General features: G+C 52.7%; 8 protein-coding genes across 8 annotated transcripts; 6 read left to right on the forward strand and 2 right to left on the reverse strand.

Moving 5' to 3' along the window:
• Positions 1-70: 70 nt before the first annotated feature.
• Positions 71-846, forward strand: LDX57_009701 (uncharacterized protein; the record flags this gene model as incomplete). Its single annotated transcript, XM_046091434.1, has 2 exons — positions 71-245; positions 305-846. The coding sequence occupies 2 exons, from the start codon at positions 71-73 to the stop codon at positions 844-846; spliced, it is 717 nt and encodes a 238-aa protein (XP_045947411.1).
• A 385-nt stretch (positions 847-1,231) lies between these two features.
• On the forward strand, positions 1,232-3,009 carry LDX57_009702 (cytochrome P450; the record flags this gene model as incomplete). Its single annotated transcript, XM_046091435.1, has 6 exons — positions 1,232-1,414; positions 1,467-1,583; positions 1,682-1,784; positions 1,841-1,903; positions 1,951-2,550; positions 2,606-3,009. 6 exons carry the CDS (start codon positions 1,232-1,234, stop codon positions 3,007-3,009), a joined length of 1,470 nt encoding a protein of 489 aa, XP_045947412.1.
• Positions 3,010-3,064: 55 nt separating this feature from the next.
• LDX57_009703 (uncharacterized protein) lies at positions 3,065-4,210 on the reverse strand (the record flags this gene model as incomplete). The annotated part of the gene is made up of 1 exon (XM_046091436.1): positions 3,065-4,210. The coding sequence occupies one exon, from the start codon at positions 4,208-4,210 to the stop codon at positions 3,065-3,067; it is 1,146 nt and encodes a 381-aa protein (XP_045947413.1).
• A 700-nt stretch (positions 4,211-4,910) lies between these two features.
• LDX57_009704 (FAD-binding oxidoreductase) lies at positions 4,911-6,446 on the forward strand (the record flags this gene model as incomplete). The annotated part of the gene is made up of 1 exon (XM_046091437.1): positions 4,911-6,446. The coding sequence occupies one exon, from the start codon at positions 4,911-4,913 to the stop codon at positions 6,444-6,446; it is 1,536 nt and encodes a 511-aa protein (XP_045947414.1).
• A 256-nt stretch (positions 6,447-6,702) lies between these two features.
• On the forward strand, positions 6,703-7,792 carry LDX57_009705 (uncharacterized protein; the record flags this gene model as incomplete). The annotated part of the gene is made up of 2 exons (XM_046091438.1): positions 6,703-6,766; positions 6,825-7,792. The coding sequence occupies 2 exons, from the start codon at positions 6,703-6,705 to the stop codon at positions 7,790-7,792; spliced, it is 1,032 nt and encodes a 343-aa protein (XP_045947415.1).
• A 412-nt stretch (positions 7,793-8,204) lies between these two features.
• LDX57_009706 (S-formylglutathione hydrolase) lies at positions 8,205-9,269 on the forward strand (the record flags this gene model as incomplete). The annotated part of the gene is made up of 4 exons (XM_046091439.1): positions 8,205-8,469; positions 8,545-8,765; positions 8,833-9,024; positions 9,084-9,269. 4 exons carry the CDS (start codon positions 8,205-8,207, stop codon positions 9,267-9,269), a joined length of 864 nt encoding a protein of 287 aa, XP_045947416.1.
• Positions 9,270-9,968: 699 nt separating this feature from the next.
• LDX57_009707 (uncharacterized protein) lies at positions 9,969-11,816 on the forward strand (the record flags this gene model as incomplete). Its single annotated transcript, XM_046091440.1, has 1 exon — positions 9,969-11,816. The coding sequence occupies one exon, from the start codon at positions 9,969-9,971 to the stop codon at positions 11,814-11,816; it is 1,848 nt and encodes a 615-aa protein (XP_045947417.1).
• A 931-nt stretch (positions 11,817-12,747) lies between these two features.
• LDX57_009708 (cupin domain-containing protein) lies at positions 12,748-13,663 on the reverse strand (the record flags this gene model as incomplete). The annotated part of the gene is made up of 3 exons (XM_046091441.1): positions 12,748-12,969; positions 13,056-13,470; positions 13,596-13,663. The coding sequence occupies 3 exons, from the start codon at positions 13,661-13,663 to the stop codon at positions 12,748-12,750; spliced, it is 705 nt and encodes a 234-aa protein (XP_045947418.1).
• Positions 13,664-14,731: the final 1,068 nt, after the last annotated feature.

Raw genomic sequence — 14,731 nt, forward strand, 5'->3', positions numbered from 1 at the left:
GCCGTTCACGTGATCTGCGCAAACAAAGCAAACGGCACCGAATCTGCATTTCCTTCCAACTCCTGCAATCATGAGCGAGGACCCCGAGATCATTGTTTGGACCGAGCTCGACGTTCCTCAGGATGAAGAGCTCGACCCGGCCCTATGGACCAGCTATTTTGAGCCCATGATTCAGGCACCGGGCTACGAGGATTCGGCATGGGCAAGAGTCAAACAACGGCCGAATACAATTCTGCTGGTTACCTGTAAGTCGATGATCCATCTAACGACATCCATCAATCCGCTCGCTCATCACTACCCATAGTATGGCAGTCTACCTCTGCACTGAGAGAATTCACCGCCTCCCCCTCGGCCCAGCTCTACCGCGAGAGTCTCGCGGCGAGAGCAATCGTCCCTAAGGCCTACCATGAGGTGGTGATCTATGGTATTTTGAATTGGTTTGGCGCACTTTCTCGGTCGTACGTCCAATTATTCTGGGTGTATTTCCCTGCTCCTGTCACGGACGACCAGCGGGACCGTGTTTCCAAATTGCCGGGAATCTGCCCACCAGCGATGGGCCCTGGAGTGCCCCGGAGTCAATTACCGCAGACGCGTCTCCCCCAGCAGTTGTGGGCCACCCCGACCGATTGGCGACACGGTCAGGAAGTACAGCTGATGCTCTGGCCGCATTTCTGGCAGAATGAAGAGAAAGCTGGGTTTCGGCACACTTCCACGTCAATTGTCGTGGACCACCGCATTGTGGGCACTAGAACTAGAATGGAGGAATTCAGCGCCAGGTTAGAAGCCGTGGCTCCGGTAGAATGGAAAGAGGAATTTTGTCAGTTTAGGCCATTATCTGATATCTGACTATATGTGACAAGGTCAACTACTAAGACATTGTCTTGCTTGTATATATAAACCATGATTAATGTATCGTCCAGCGTGACTTCGATGTATTTTGATTCTTATGAGTGGATACAGGAAGTGTATACAAAACCCAAGTCTTCACCCCATCATCGGCGGCGACGGGCTAGGAGAAATCAACGGCAAGAGATGCACTTCGTATCGGACATGGCATTGTCCACGGGCACCGGATCGGGTTTAGCGGCGTGGGTGCATCCCTTGCATAGTGTGTCAGTATCACTCATTTTGACTCAGTCCTTTTGAATATTGCCGCGAGTTGAAAGCATAAGTAGCCGCAGCATCCTTGTCGGATGCCTGGACTTCTGAAGGCAACCATATCTTTGATAAAATGATGTATGGCTATATCGTGTTCACGGCTATTCTAGCCACTATTCTCGGCCTTTCACCTCGTTGGCTGCGAGCACCGGATTTGCCCACAATCAATGTCTACCCAGGCGACTTTATGAAGAAAAAGGCGCGGGAGGAATTTCTATCAGATGCGCAAGCCTTACTTGCTGAGGGGGCTCGAAAGGTTGGCGCCTATCTCAGCAAACAGGAACTAGTAGCTGATTGCTCATACCTAGTTCAATGGCCCTTTCCGCATCATTACTTCCCCTGGGTCTCGTGTCATTCTACCTAAATCTTGGACCCCATTCGTCAAGAGCTGCAAGAAGCTGGATCATCTCGCGCTTGTTCGTGCGGTGAGTCTCGAGTATATAGAAAAAACAACATAGAGCCTGATTGGACCCCAACCAGTGAAGGATGACGACCATGCAATCTTTACTGACGAAAATATCAGGAATATTTCGGAAATATTCCTGGCTTAGAAGGGCTTAGTGCATTCCTTGACCCCAACCATATTTTGATCGATGTCATCAAGATGAAACTAAATCAGAATCATCGTGAGTTACCTTCCCATCATAGCTCATAGCTCAAGGAGGTCTAGCTTATATTTCAGAATGCCAGGTCATGCATGATCATAGCGCGGATGTCATGGAGGAAACATGGACTAAGCAGACCGGTAAGTAACCTTCAACACAAAGCTGGATCCTTGTTGAATTTATTCAGAATGGCATCTCGTGGACTTCAGCCCGGATATACTCAAGTTTACAGCCCGCGTGGCATCTTCCATCTTCGTCGGCCATGAACTCGCCCGTGATCAGGACTGGCAGACCCTCATAACAACTTACACAGTGACCTTCTTCAATAGTGTTCGCGCTCTCCGCAATTGGCCAAAAAGTCTTCACCCGGTTATTCACTGGATGCTACCGGACTGTCAAAAGGCGCGCGGCCAGGTTCGTCTAGCCCGTCGCATGCTTGCCCCCGTTCTAGAAGAGCGAACCGCCATGAAGAAGTCTGCAGAGACCGAGGGGCATAAACTGAAGTTCGATGATACAATAGAATGGACTGAAGAGGTTGCAAAGGGCCGACCCTATGATCCGGTAGCGGTTCAGCTTGGCCTGGCTATGGGCGCTCTGCATACCACAACCCAGCTGATGCAGCAAGCCATCTTGGATATCTGTGCACATCAGGACCTGATCAAGCCACTCAGAGAAGAAATAGCATATGCAGTTCAAGAGAGCGGATGGACCACTGCTGGGTTGTTCAAGATGAAGCTATTAGATAGTGTGATTAAAGAAACTCAGCGCCTCAAGCCAGGCTTGCTAGGTTGGTTACCCCTATGATCCCAAGTCATTCTTGCTTGGTCTAATAAATAAACTAGCAAATCTTGAACGCACGACCACGGACAAAGTCACCCTTCCCAACGGGATCACCCTACCCCCAGGCACCAACGTCGGGGTAGAATGCAACATGTGGTCTGACGCTGAGACATATTCGTCTCCCGAGAAATTCGACGGATATCGATTTCTGCGAATGCGCGAGGCCGGAGACAACACGGCTGTTTTGTCGGCAACAAATCCCGAACATGTCGCGTTCGGTATTGGTCGATCCATATGCCCGGGAAGGTTCATGGCGGCGAGCGAGATCAAAATCGTGATATCAAGATTGCTTCTGGATTATGATATTAGGTTCGCGGAGGGGTACAAGCCTTGCGTTATACATCATGGGTTTGAGATGCTGAGCGATCCGTTGGCAAAGGTTGAGGTTAGAAAGAGAACTCTCTAAGGATTGATGTATACGCACTAGACTGCGGTTGGGTGTCTATCTTCGTTTCGCCGTCTTAGAACGTCCTTAAATTCAGGATTCGTACATTAGATGGGATCACATCCCGGATGTCGTAGTGTCCCGCCAACTGCTCTGACAGCACAAAATCCAAATCAAGCTTCTTTAGGCTCACCAATTGCGGCAGAAGAGCCTTCAGTGCTGTCGCCGCGTCGTCCGCCATGACCCCATCATGATCAACATGCAGTACTTCCAGCGTCGAAGCATGGGCGGCAATTGCACGCAGCATGGCACCCGTGACAAATTCCGATTTGAGCTCCCCAGCAAAATGCATCAAGTGCACCTCTTTCAAGGGGTTCAACTTCTCCACTACCTCCGGCGTGACCGCAAGCTTCCTTGTCAAACCCTCACTCTCCATCCCGTTATCGAGATCATTCGAGGACGGTGGTCGCCGAAGCACCAACGCTTCTAATTTCGGCAAACCCAATAGAATCCGCAGCGTCTCGTCCGGTCCAGTCGCCGCATACCCCGTAAACTCCAGTCGCCTCAAGTTGGCCGCATGAGACAGAAATTCAAGGGTCACCGGTCCCGCCTGGAATTCCAAATGCCGCAAGTCAGGCAGCAGCCTAGCAACCATCTCCAAGACCAGTCCCTGCTCAACGATCAGGGGGTCTTGGTCGTCGACGTCGTAATTTCCAGATAACGTGAGGCTTATCTTCCGGATCCCGGGAAGTAGCGTCAACGTCTCCGCAAAACGTCTAACGGGCTCCCCCGGCCCTCGAGATACAGCGTGCTTGAGCTTCTGCATTACACTCGCTTTCCCGCTCGTCAAGGACTCCAATTTCCCGACTCGAGATAAGTACGTCGCCTCCCAGCTCCCCGGCGCGATTTCCGTCCCGGGAATTAAGTGACGATGCCAGTCGCGAAACGGGGTTAGAGAGCTTTCGAGGCAGTTCACGTCCACCACGCGGATTAAATGGCGGAGATGAGCCGGACCTCGAGATGCCCAGGACGCTAGCTTAGGCAGGGAGTCGAAGAAACGGACAAAATGAAGCAGGATCGTCAACGCTTCCTCGCGAATTTGACGGCATACGTGAAGCAGAGGCTGGCGGCCTACCGTCGGGTAGAAGATCAAGTCGTAGATGGCGTAGCGGAGCTCTACGGGGATCGTAAGCAACGTGGCTTTTGACACGGGTTGCGCCATTATTGTTGCTGGAATAGACGCTGGGAAAAGAAGCTGTGAGTATCTTCTGAGTTCACTGGAAGGGGACTTTGGGGAATTTGACAGAAAGCGGGAAAGAAACCATAGATGGAGAAATGAAGAAGAAAACGTGGTGAGACGGGGGAGTTTACTTGACTAGTTACGAAGTGAGTTAGTTAGTTAACTAGTCAAAGATAACTAGTTATACACTGATCACGTAAGCACTACAGTATGAATGGGATGATCGAGGTATAAAAAGGAAAATGGGGCCAGCGGTAAGAAGTAGATGAGACGAGAATCCCGACCAGTCTGAGAATTTGTTGAGCAAGCAAGAGTTGAGAAGTGAAGGGCAACCAGGAGAAAATCAGGGGTGAAGGTCGCAAACAGGGCAGACAGGGCAGACAGGGCAAACAGGGCAAACCGGGCCAACCGGACAAACACCGTCGAGACTCAATTCGATAATCACTTCCTGCAAATGAACCTGGAGGAGGAACCACTCTGCCCATGCAGTGCGAAACCTGCTCATTACAGGTAGTCAGGTACAGAGATTGTTTCGATCGGTCAAGATGAGGATGACGATAAAACCGCCCGCACAACGGAGTCACGATCCTCCGGATTAGGCAACCACCAACTCCGCATGACCTCATCGATCCCCGACCGGAGATCGGCCAATTCAACTCAACTTCCACCCTACTGCCACGCCATGGACTTGTCCCACGACGAAGCGGTGGCCACCGTTTCCCGTCAAGTCCAGGAATTCCACCGTCGCCAGCAACCCTTTCGCATCTATCATGGCTCCACCAACAGCACGCGCGATTCGCCCTACGGGCGCGACAACATCGTCGACACTGCCCACCTCACCCACGTTATCCAGGTTGATCCGACCGCCCAAACGGTCCTGGCCGAACCCAACGTGCCCATGGACCAGCTCGTGCGGGCCACGCTAGTCCACAACCTCGTCCCGTTGGTCGTGATGGAGTTCCCTGGCATCACGGCAGGCGGCGGCTTCTCCGGGACTTCGGGCGAGAGCAGCTCTTTCCGCCATGGTTTCTTTGACGCCACCGTCAATTGGATTGAGATCGTCCTTCCCGACGGCGAGGTGCGCAGGGCATCCCAGAGCGACGACCCCGAGCTCTTCTGGGGTGCCGCTTCAGCCTTTGGCACCTTGGGCATCGTCACGCTGGTCGAGATCCAGTGTCGCCCAGCCAAGCCTTTCGTGGAGCTCGCCTATCACTCCGCCTCCGGCATGGACCAGGCAATGCAGACCTTCCGACGTGCCACGGCTGACCCAACGGTTGAATATCTCGACGGCATCGTCTTCGCCAAAAACCACGTCGTCGTCTGTGCCGGACGACTCGTAGATTCTCCGCCCGAAGGTCGTCCCGTCCAACGGTTTACCCGCGCGCAAGATCCCTGGTTCTATATCCATGCGCAGCGACGCAGCCCTGCTCCGTCGTCTGGGTCCGACACTCCCCCGTCGGCCATTCACTATATCCCCCTGGAAGACTACCTCTTCCGGTATGACCGTGGTGCCTTTTGGACGGGCCGCTTCGCCTATCAATATTTCATCACCCCCTTCAATCGCATCACCCGCTATGTCCTGGACTTCTTCATGCACACGCGCGTCATGTACCATGCCCTGCATCAGAGCGGTTTGTCCAGCTACTTTATCATCCAAGACGTGGCCGTGCCGTACCACGCCACTAGTGAGTTCATCGACTGGCTGGATCACAAGGACTCGTTCGGCTCGTACCCCATCTGGCTGTGTCCACTGCGACATTCGGAGGGAGTCATGTCGCGCACGCAGGACGCGTCTCACGCAAACACGGAGACAAAGCCCAACCCAGACCCGGATGACGGGTACATCATGAACTTCGGCCTGTGGGCTCCGTCGCCATTCCACAACGATCGACAGGCATTCATCGCACAGAACCGTCGGCTAGAGGGTAAGGTGCGGCAGCTGGGTGGCAAGAAGTGGCTGTATGCGCACGCGTACTACACCGAGGACGAGTTCTGGTCGATCTACGATAAGAAGAGCTATGATTTGCTGCGGGCGAAGTATCGCGCGTCGTATCTGCCGGATCTGTACCAGAAGGTACGGGTGAATCTGGTGCCTGGTAGCGAGAGCGCGTCGTGGGAGAGCTGGATCAGGGGCCTGTTCTGGAGTGTGTGGCCAGTGTCGGGGCTGTACGGAGTTTACAAGGCCTGGCGAGGAGGCGAATATTTGATTCGAAAGTAACCCAGCCGACTGGCAGGTGTCGGCGACTTGGAGTTCACCGAGTATGCGTATGTGCACTGAGTAGACTAGGTAGTAGAAGAGTGGAGAAGCACAAACGTCAGAGAGCAAAGAAAGTCCCCCCCGCTTGGACGGGCCCAGATCCTCGGTTATCTGGACTTGATCCGCATTATCATCCTCCCACGGTACGGAGTATAAGCATTCAGCCCGGCACTCTCGTTGTACCTTTCCTTCTCATTTTCTCACGTACCCGTTCAGCATGGAATTTCATATCAACCCCAACAACCTCCCCTCCTTAGCCGGTCAAACCATTCTCATCACCGGTATTCTCATTCGCCTCCCACATTATAACCCCAACCCAGACTAAACCCCCTAAACTAGGAACCAACTCAGGCATCGGTCTTGCGACCACTCAATTCCTTCTCTCTCGCGGCGCAAATATCATCGCCGGCGATATAGCTGCCTCTCCGCCGGCGTCCTTAGCCGGCCCTGGCTCCCATAATACATCCAACGCTCCCTCCGGCTCTCATTCCGATATACCAAACCTTCAACCAGGCACGCTCTTCTATTTACCCACTAACGTCACCGAATGGGCCAGCATCCGTGCCCTCTTCGAACAGGGATATCAGCATTTCGGGCGCATCGATCATGTCTTCGCGAATGCGGGCATTCGCCCGCAGAGTAATTTTCTCGAGGAGACTCTCGATGAGGACGGTCTCTTGGCGCCGCCTAATTTACGAACGGTGGATGTCAACCTGGTCGGGGTTGTGTTCACGCTGAGACTGGGGGTATATTATCTGAAGAGGCCGGGTCGGCCCCAACCTCAGTCAGCGCCTGGGGAGGAGAGGTCGAATGGCGAGAAGGATATGGAAAGTAGGATGTCAATGCAGAGCCAGGACGCCCTGACACAAGGAAAGAGCATCGTGCTCTCCGCCTCGGGTGCCTCTCTGCGCAATTTCTGGGCCGCGGACTACGCCACTGCCAAACATGGAGTCCTGGGCCTGATTCGAGGGCTAATGGAGGACACGATCTCTCTCGGCGGGGTGCGTGTAAATGCTGTGGCGCCATCTTGGACGGATACAGGGATGGTGCCGAGGGCGTTGCTGGAGAGTGTCGGGGCCAGGGTGCAGGATGCGGAGGTTGTGGCGAGGGCGGTGGCCGGGTTATGTGGTGACAACGACAGGCACGGCGAGTTGGTTTATGTCTGGGATGGCAGGTTTTTTGAAATAAATTCGTCCAAGGGCGGCATGTTGGATGCGATCGAGGAGATGTTGCCGGAGATGGTGTCGGAGGGGGAGGCGATGAGGCGACTAAGAGTAACAAGCGGAGCGAGAGAAGTGGTAGGGTAAATTTATCCCACTTGTCCAAGTATTGGACTGATCCTAATCACCTTGAACGTCCGAGCAGCATTTCCTCGCTTGACAGAGAGTCCCTTGTGGAGAGGCGTAGGCCTTGGAATGAGTGTCAATGAGTAAGTACATCGTATGGTGTAGGGACTAAGGAGTACGGAGTAAGGGCCACATACATGGGGTTCCCCGCATTGTTTGCCCTGTTGGCCCTGTTTGTCTCGTGTGCAGGACTCCAATTGCATTGCCGAAAGGGGTAAAGGTTTCCGGTGAGGGGACCGGAATCCCCTCACGGCCCGTCGTCTCTCGTCATAAACAACCCCGCCATCTATCTTTTCTCTCTTTTCCTTCCCTCTCGCTCCCCTCCCCTTCTCTCATTCATTCAACAACCCATCCTCGACCTCTGCCAGCCGCCATGTCCGTTACCACCAAGGCTACGATCGCCTCTTTCGGCGGAAAACTCCTCAAACTCAGCCATGCCGCCTCTTCCACAAAATGTGACATGAACTTCAACCTCTACCTGCCCCCTCAGGCCTACCAAAACCCTTCGCAAAAGGTTCCCGTGTTGATCTATCTCTCCGGTTTAACATGCACGGCCGACAATTGCTCCGAGAAGGGCTTCTTCCAACACGGCGCTAGCAAAAAGGGCATTGCCGTGTTGTACCCGGACACGAGTCCTCGTACGTTGGGCTCAACTGCCATGAGAACAAACCTCCCCAGCCTTACAGACAATGACTAACGACATATCTCTCTAGGTGGGCTGGATCTCCAAGGCGAAAATGACTCTTGGGACTTTGGAACGGGCGCCGGTTTCTACGTCGACGCTACTAAGGCCCCCTACAACGCCGGATACAACATGTACACCTACGTGACAGAGGAACTGCCCAAGACCGTGTTTGCCGCTTTTCCTCAGCTGGACTCGAGTCGTGTCAGTATCACAGGCCACAGTATGGGTGGACACGGGGCTTTGACTTTGGTATGTTGTTTATCACCTTCGGGCCGGAATTCGAGGAAGGACAGAGGATTGATCTAACTGGTTGCAGTTCCTTCGTAACCCCGGGAAATACAAGTCTGTCTCCGCCTTCGCTCCCATTTCCAACCCCATTAACTGCCCCTGGGGCCAGAAGGCGTTCGGCGGATACTTTGGAGATGACCAACAGGAGAAGTGGAAGGAGCACGATGCTTCCGAATTGGTGAAGAACTGGAAGGGCCCCTTGGATGTGCTGATTGACGTGGTATGGGCAACCTCGATCCGCCTCGGAAATAATAAGACAAAGAGGACTGATGCAAGCAGGGTACCGGCGACAACTTCTACAAGCAAGGCCAGCTGCTCCCCGAGAACCTCGAGAAGGCCGCCAAAGAGGCCGGTGTGGAGGGGGTCAAAGTGCGCTACCAGCCCGACTACGACCACAGCTACTACACCATGGCCTCGTTCTCGGATGACCATATTGAGCATGCTGCCAAATACTTGTTTGCATAGTGGGTTCTGTCCTTTCCTCTATGTCAAATTCCAGAATGTATACCAATGTCGATGTCAATACCAATATATAAAAGATTTTCTGTCCCCAAAATGCACGACGTTACTTTCTAATTCTTTGAAGCGACCGCCAGGTGAAGTCTTTGATATAGCCTCATGGAGTATGAAGTCACATGTAGATAGATTGCGAATAAAACGCGAATAAAACGCCGTTTATGTGATTCCACTGTCAGCAGGGTTTGCTCGGTTTGTTCCCCGGCTCATTAACTCACCCGATTATTATTATAATTGTTATTCCTGACAGGATGCACTTATCTGGAAAGGGGATGGGCCACTGCTGTCACACCCACGCGCCGATCCTTTCGCTTGCATCCAGGATTGAACCGGGGGCTGAGCCTTGGGCAGGCAGCAGGATTTGTCGCCGAGGCTGCAGGATGGCAGGTCGTACACGTATGTACGAGCATCGACACCTGCATCCAATAGGAACCTCGCGTTGACAGCTGTGGCGTTGTACGCCCTCCGTAGGTAGGAGGTAGGAGGTATATAAAGGATGCTCAAACATTGACCTTAGTTTAGGCCACCGCTCCTGCCCGTCTTCCGTCTATATAAATTGGCAGTAGCTTTTGGGCATTCCGGCTTATCGCTCTTCGAATCTTTCTGATTCGGTTTTCCTCATTGTTTTCTTTTGCCACCCCATTCGACATGCTTTGCCAACAGTGCCAGCGTATGTTCCAAGGCCCCGAGTGGGCCACCCATCATGCGGATGTTGCATCTCTCAGCGAAGCTGCTGCAAGTGGCTGTTCGATCTGCCATCCATTCATGCATCAGCTTGTCCAGAAATATGGCGACCCCAAGAACGTCTTTATCAACCCCATGAGTTACCGCATCTACCAAGACGAAAGACAGGCACAGATAGTACTTGACTTGGATTTCTCGAGGGATGGAAACGACGTCATGGAGTGCCAGTCTTTGGTGGCCATCCCAAGTGAGACCGTCACCTTCAACCCGACCATTCGCGAGAGACGCTCATCTCTTCCGCTGCAACTCGCCGTGACCGCGGCCAAAGGTTGGTTGACAGACTGCCAAGAGGGTCATGGCCAACGGTGTCGAAAGAATACCAACCCTTCCTACTACCCGGATTATTTGCTTGAGATTGATGGGTCGACGGTGCGACTGATTTCTCCCGCCGACAAGGAACTCTCGGATCCCTACGTAGCAGTGAGCTACTGTCGAGGCTCGAATCCTGGCTTTCTTCAACTGTCTGCTTCCACCATGACGCAGCTCCAGAATGGGATCTCGCTTACCGAGCTTCCAGTTGCTTTTAGGGAGGCGGCCGAACTCGTTCAAAGCCTATTCATTCGCTATCTCTGGTTCGACGCCTTGTGCATAAGCCCGGATTCTAAAAGCAGCGAAGATCAGGTACAACAGACTTATACCAATTGCCTTTTCAACCTTGCTCTTGCGAGACCAGAATCGCCCAATGAGAGCTGCCTTGGGGCATGTCCACCGCACGCAAAGCTCCCATTCCAAGTGGATACTACGGGCCTAATCGGAGAAGACAGAAATGCCAAAACAACAGCCACCGTGGTCCCATGGGACTACTTCGAAAGCTCCCTCTACCACCAGCCACTCGCTTATCGAGCCGACAGCGTGCAGGAGCGGTTCTGGTCTCCGCGCGTCCTCAGCTTCGGTCTGGGAGAGTTGTTCTGGAGCTGCACCCAGCTTTCGAATGCCAGCGAGTCCCTTCCGCGAGGCCCTGCGCATCTCGCCGAAGAGTTTGAATTAATGCAGAAGGCAGTCCCGGATACTTCTGATCCAGAAAGACTTGGAGAGTTTTGGTGGAAGACCCTGGAGGAATATACTGATGGCGAGCTGGATTGTCCGGAAGCAGGTCGCTTAGCTGGCGTTTCGACTATCGCCAGTCAATTGGCCCTCTACATGGACGACCTGTATGTTCACGGCCATTTCGCGAAAATGCTCCCATGGAGTCTTAATTGGCGCGTGGAAGTCCCACCGTTGGAGGATAGGCGAGGTGTTCGAAGAGCACGTAAGATAGACGCGGCGAAGCACATAACTCCGTCCTGGAGCTGGGCTTCAATGGATGGCACATTATACTTCTTTCGTCTGATGGAGTGCACCACTTTGGCGGAGATTGCCAACCCATCAAGCTTGATCGAGACAGGTTTCTCCAAACTTGCTATCACAACATTCTGTATGGAGGTGGATTGGACAGACGGGATTCCTGTCATTCAGCATGAGTTCTGGAGAACAGATGGCGAACGATTTCACTGGCTCCGGGTCGATCTCGACGATGAGCGTTTGACGCCCAAGCCAGGCGCTCGGCATCTACTCGCAGCCTTGATCGAGGACGATTGGCTGGGGAAATGGGAGGGATTACTTGTGGAGGAAGTGAGCGTGGGTGGCGCATGTTCTTACAAGAGAATCGGTCATTACATTCTTGATCGAAAGCAAGGGGATGAGGAGCGAGGGCGGTGGAAGGAGGACTTCAGATTGCTGTCTGGAGAGCGACAGGAGATAGTGCTGGTATAATAAGTTCATCGAGTGAGGACCCAGTTAAGCATGCCCTCTGTCTACGTATGCACTGGATGATCCATCGTTTGTGCAAGCCAAACACGCTAGGCCCCGAAGGCGCTGACCCGGCAGGCTCACCGGCACCACTGGGCAAGAATAAGATTGTATCTATCCTATTTTAAGTCGCGAAGAAGCAAGTCTCAGGCATTTATGTTTATGAAGCTCATTAGTAAAATGTAGAGAGCCTCCTAGGTAATGCTCTAGCGTCGCCCTAGGCTAAACAGAGGATGCTACTAGACTATATGTTGCTAATCTAATACCGCTTTTCTACTCCGTAAGCTGAGGACAGAAGAGACATACAACAAGGTAATGCTACACTGAATGTCCCAACGGTGTTTTATACTTATTGTTGTTTTTCTACCTCGCACACACTACTTAGTTCATACCATAGATGTGCCCCTCAGGAGTTTCGTTTGAAGTCACCACAAAACTATACATTTTGAGATACCCATGTTGATAGAGCCAGCAAGAATAATCATCCTGAAGCTTTGGAATAAGGCTCACTACCTTCAATCCTGCTTTAATCTTTCCTCTCGGACGCACGAAGTCTGCATTGAATTATCCCTTGGAGCAGGATATATCAAAAAGATACAAAAGTATATATACAGTGAACTCGGCCTTCTATATTTCAGAGACCACTCAATCTTCTGAACTGGGGGGAGCTTTATCATTAACAGGCTGTACTACCCAACCTATACTTTCATTCTTCTGTTGGTTCTCCCTCGCTTATTCAATAACCTACTTCAACCCAGCAGGAGAGGATCGACGGCATTCCTCCGCACCAGGCTCGCGTAACGAATTCCTACTCTCGTCATTCTGATATTAGTAGAAAGTAGCAAAAAGGGCACTAACAAAGTCGGAATTGATCATCATGCGAAGTCGTCGGCTGTCAGTCCGTCTTCGTGCGGTCCGCAAACCGCCGCTGGAATATCGACTGTTCCATCTTCCGACACGCCAAATCCCAATCAAACGTCCACTTCTTGTAGTACGGTTGGTAGCCTAGGAGCCCGCCGATCCATCGACCAACCACGACGCCCAGTGTCATAGACAACGTCCGGCCGAAGGGCACCCACCATGGGAAAGACATGTAAGAGCCGCCGGCGTCGAACATCTATACCAGGACCGGGGAGTATGATTAGCCCAGCCTTCTCGATTATAAATTGCCAGGGAACGGTGCAAGCAAGAGATAACACATACCGACAAGACCTGAATCATATCGACGCCTTTCCCCGCCACTACCGTCTCATCCTGATACCCATACCAGTTTTCGAAGAAAATCGTATCCAATCTAAACGGCTCCGGTGTTTCCTCGCCCGCCAGCAGAAACTTGATGTTACCCTCGTAGCCGGTAGGCGGATAACAGCGGTGATTCACCCAGGGCCGGATAAGAAACTCCCCACTCGTCGGCCTTAGTGTGTATTCCTGGTTGTCGTCCTCCACGCATAGCACACCCTCTAATACCTCGATGTATTCTTCCTGTATAGGGTGGAAGTGCTTCGGTGGTTTCTGGTCTTTAAGGGCATCGGGCCATTGCGAGGGACTGAAGGTAACTTCGAAGGCGAAGGCCCGTTGTGGGTGGGGAATGATCCGGGTTGTAACGGCGCCGTTGAATCTAGGTCGTGGTAGTTAGTACGAGCCTAATGACTATAGTTCGAGACATGCAGTATCGAGAGATCGACGCGGCATACCCCCCTGGAACAGGGGTGTCGATAGGCAGGATGTAAGCAAGGCACCTACGCAAGAACCACTCTGCCGGGTTCCAGGCCCAACGCCTTGGCCGTGCGGGCAGTCGTCACGGTAGCCATCTTATGTTGATCGGTCCATTTGCCGGCGAGATTGGCCGCAAGTCAGACAGTATGGAGAACGGAGGAGATCAGAAGTTAACGAAGGCAGGACTCCCGGGCTCGGATCTTGTCTTAACAAATTCCTCATTTCCCTCCCGCCAAACCGAGAGCGAAGGTTCGGCCAGCGAGTATTTAATTCGTTCGCCCCACAATTCTGACATTTTCAATGAGTCCAACTCCGTCTCCTGCTCCGTCCCCGACTTGGATCGTTGGGCTCGTACAGTCGTACTGCCGCCGTTGACTGGCAATGCGGGTGTTGGGTGTTGGTAGTGTTGTTTCATAAATTGGCCTTTTCTGCTTTGCACTCTTCGAGCTCTGAGGAGAATACGAAGGGGAGCTGAAACCCCATTCGCTTTGCTTTTGTGTCCGGATCTCTCCTCGGTACTTTCCGTGTCTCCGTCGTGACCAACAGGGCACAGCAGGCAGTGGCGAGGGTGTTTGGCATGTTTGCATCCCTGGCTCCATTTGTCCCGCAGGCCCCACTTGCTGCAGACTCTTTTGAGCCCGCTTCCTTGCGGTGCGAAAGACAAACGAGCGTTTGCCTCGGTGCAATCTCTTGCATGTCTCACTGCCTCAGGCACACTCTGAGCGCTCGCATGGCTTGGCAGGCAGATAAAGTGACTTAAACAGTGCCCCATACCGGGGATGGCGACGGCGTACAATGATATTTACCAAGCAATTCTATATCCTAGAACCTTCGTACTGGTTTGATTAGAGCACCTCGAATGACCGTTTTAGCTATTCATATGGAATCAGTCCTAGACGAACGTCTGAACCGGCTCAACCCATTCCTGTTGCTTGTGTGGGACCTATCGTTTGATCACGAGTGTAGCTTGATCAAGGCCTCCTGTGGGCATGCTGCATGTCAGTGCTATTAGTGCATGCTGCAGATCAGTAGACTCAAGTACTACTAGTAATGCATGAACAGAAGGAATGCGACGTGAACTGGGGGCCGAGGGGCCTCTTCTTTTCGGTGGGGCTCATGCAGGGCGGGTCGGACCGGCCTCGTGGATGATCCCGGACTTGCCC

Source organism: Aspergillus melleus (assembly GCF_016097325.1).
Source record: "Aspergillus melleus strain CBS 546.65 chromosome Unknown contig5, whole genome shotgun sequence".
NCBI lineage: Eukaryota > Fungi > Ascomycota > Eurotiomycetes > Eurotiales > Aspergillaceae > Aspergillus > Aspergillus melleus.